At 41.4% G+C, this 1,975-nt stretch overlaps 1 protein-coding gene across 1 annotated transcript in view; it reads right to left on the bottom strand.

Moving 5' to 3' along the window:
- Positions 1 to 907: 907 nt before the first annotated feature.
- SARC_12191 (hypothetical protein) overlaps positions 908 to 1,975 on the bottom strand; it is a gene marked incomplete at its 5' end in the record, with an annotated part of 6,866 nt that continues 5,798 nt past the window's right edge. Inside the window, one exon of the mRNA XM_014293707.1 lies at positions 908 to 1,358. Coding sequence (XP_014149182.1) covers positions 1,193 to 1,358 — 166 coding nt within the window. The 3' untranslated portion in view covers positions 908 to 1,192. The remainder of the gene's footprint in view (positions 1,359 to 1,975) is intronic.

Here is a 1,975-nt window from a genome sequence, read left to right on the forward strand (position 1 = left end):
TTTGTGTATACGTAAGTATGTGTGTGTGAGTGAGTGAGTGAGGGAGAGACGTAGAAATGAAAATAAAACCCGGCTGAGGGGACTAAACAGGATGGCGACGGTTTCATTGATCTGAGTTCGAGCGTACCTAAAACTCACTACATATTTTAAAATAAAACAAAACATTCAAATTGTTTCAGTAATCTTATTAGTTTTATGTTTGTACAAAATTGACCATCTGAGTTGTGTTGCAGTACGAAGCACCTACTGGCACTGACTCAGCCATAGCCTTAATAAAGAAATGTCCTAAAGCTTGGTGCAAGTGTTTTAGGTCACTTGACTGGAACCTACCGTAATCGGCAGGTGTCATGTGACCCTGCCCGGTCCCAGAAAAATATCCGCAGGTGCCATGGTGTATACTGCCTCACACCAAACGAATCAAAACCACACTTATGTGAAATACAATGCTTTACAGAAGTGACATCGACTTTTTAAGTGAAACTCACACTAAATGATTCGAAACTACATGTGTGTGAAATACAACGCTTTACAGAAGTACAACTATTCAAGTGAGACTCACACCAAACGAATCAAAACTACACTTGTGTGAAATACAATGCTATACAGAAGTGATATCGACATATTTAAGTGAGACTTGATCACGGTGTCCCGTTTAGTGAGAAGGAGTGTGTCTGCTAAGAACAGTACACGCAGTATAGCGCAAGGGCCCAATGTTCGTGTCCGATTCCCACCGAAATCAACTATAGTTATTTCAATTGTTTCTTATATGTCCTCTTGCCGATCATTCAAACCAAGGGATATATTTAGGTCTCTTGATACAAACGATATATATGTACCACATTTCAACTGAACACCATTCTTCTTCACAACAGCGAAATACATTTATTCAATACAACACACCTGTTTTTATCGAAATCAAACATTTTTTATTCAACACAACTATCTTTATTCAATTCACGTCTTCTCTTTGCAGATCAATTCAAACGTCGGATGAGATTTGGAGGCGTTTGCATCCGCCGGCGCCCTTGTCCGATACAGCTACAAATCCCACCTCCTTCCAAGCACACACACCCCTCGCCGTCACGTGTATGTATGTGTGTATTCAGCCGTCTCCAGGCAGCTCACATACATACATACATACACCTGCGAATTCAAAGCCAGATGCATATATACCACGGATCCTAAGGGTATACTATACAAAAAACTGAGCGACGAAGTTCATCACAGCGAGCAGTACAAGGACGCCGTGACCCACAAAGGACATCTTGGTGAGTTGGTTTCTCCTCTTCTGCACTGACAACCACACTCCGATGGGTAGGATGAACACACAGATGGTGCCTGAGACCGCTCCAGTCCACCTGTGCAGAGAGAGATGAAGTGAACTGATGAGTGACTGATAGTGGAGATAACGTAAACTGTTGTGTGACTAATCCTATAGAGATGAAGTGAACTACTGAGTGACTGATAGTGGAGATAACGTAAACTGTTGAGTGACTAATCCTATAGAGATGAAGTGGACTACTGAGTGACTGATAGTGGAGATAACGCAAACTGCTGAGTGACTAATCCTATAGAGATGAAGTGAACTATTGAGTGACTTGAAAGTGGAGATAACGTAAACTATTAACTATATAGATGCAGGTTCTGTGGGATAAAGGCATCGGGTTTCCGTCGCAACATACGGATACAGGCTTGAACAAAATGTGACTAAGAAATGATTGGATGTCAGTAAACAATCTCTTGTACACGTACACACATGGACTATATTTTACACATACACACAGCCGTTCTTCACCTGAATACACATCCTGGGAACAGTTGTCAAGTAAGTATAGCCCACACTCTAACAACTACATATACTATGGACATACACACAGCCGTACTTCACCTGAATACACATCCTGGGAACAATTGTCAAGTAAGTATAGCCCACACTCTAAGAAATACATATACCATAGACATACACACAGCCGTA

Source organism: Sphaeroforma arctica (assembly GCF_001186125.1).
Source record: "Sphaeroforma arctica JP610 unplaced genomic scaffold supercont1.2131, whole genome shotgun sequence".
Classification (NCBI taxonomy): Eukaryota; class Ichthyosporea; order Ichthyophonida; genus Sphaeroforma; species Sphaeroforma arctica.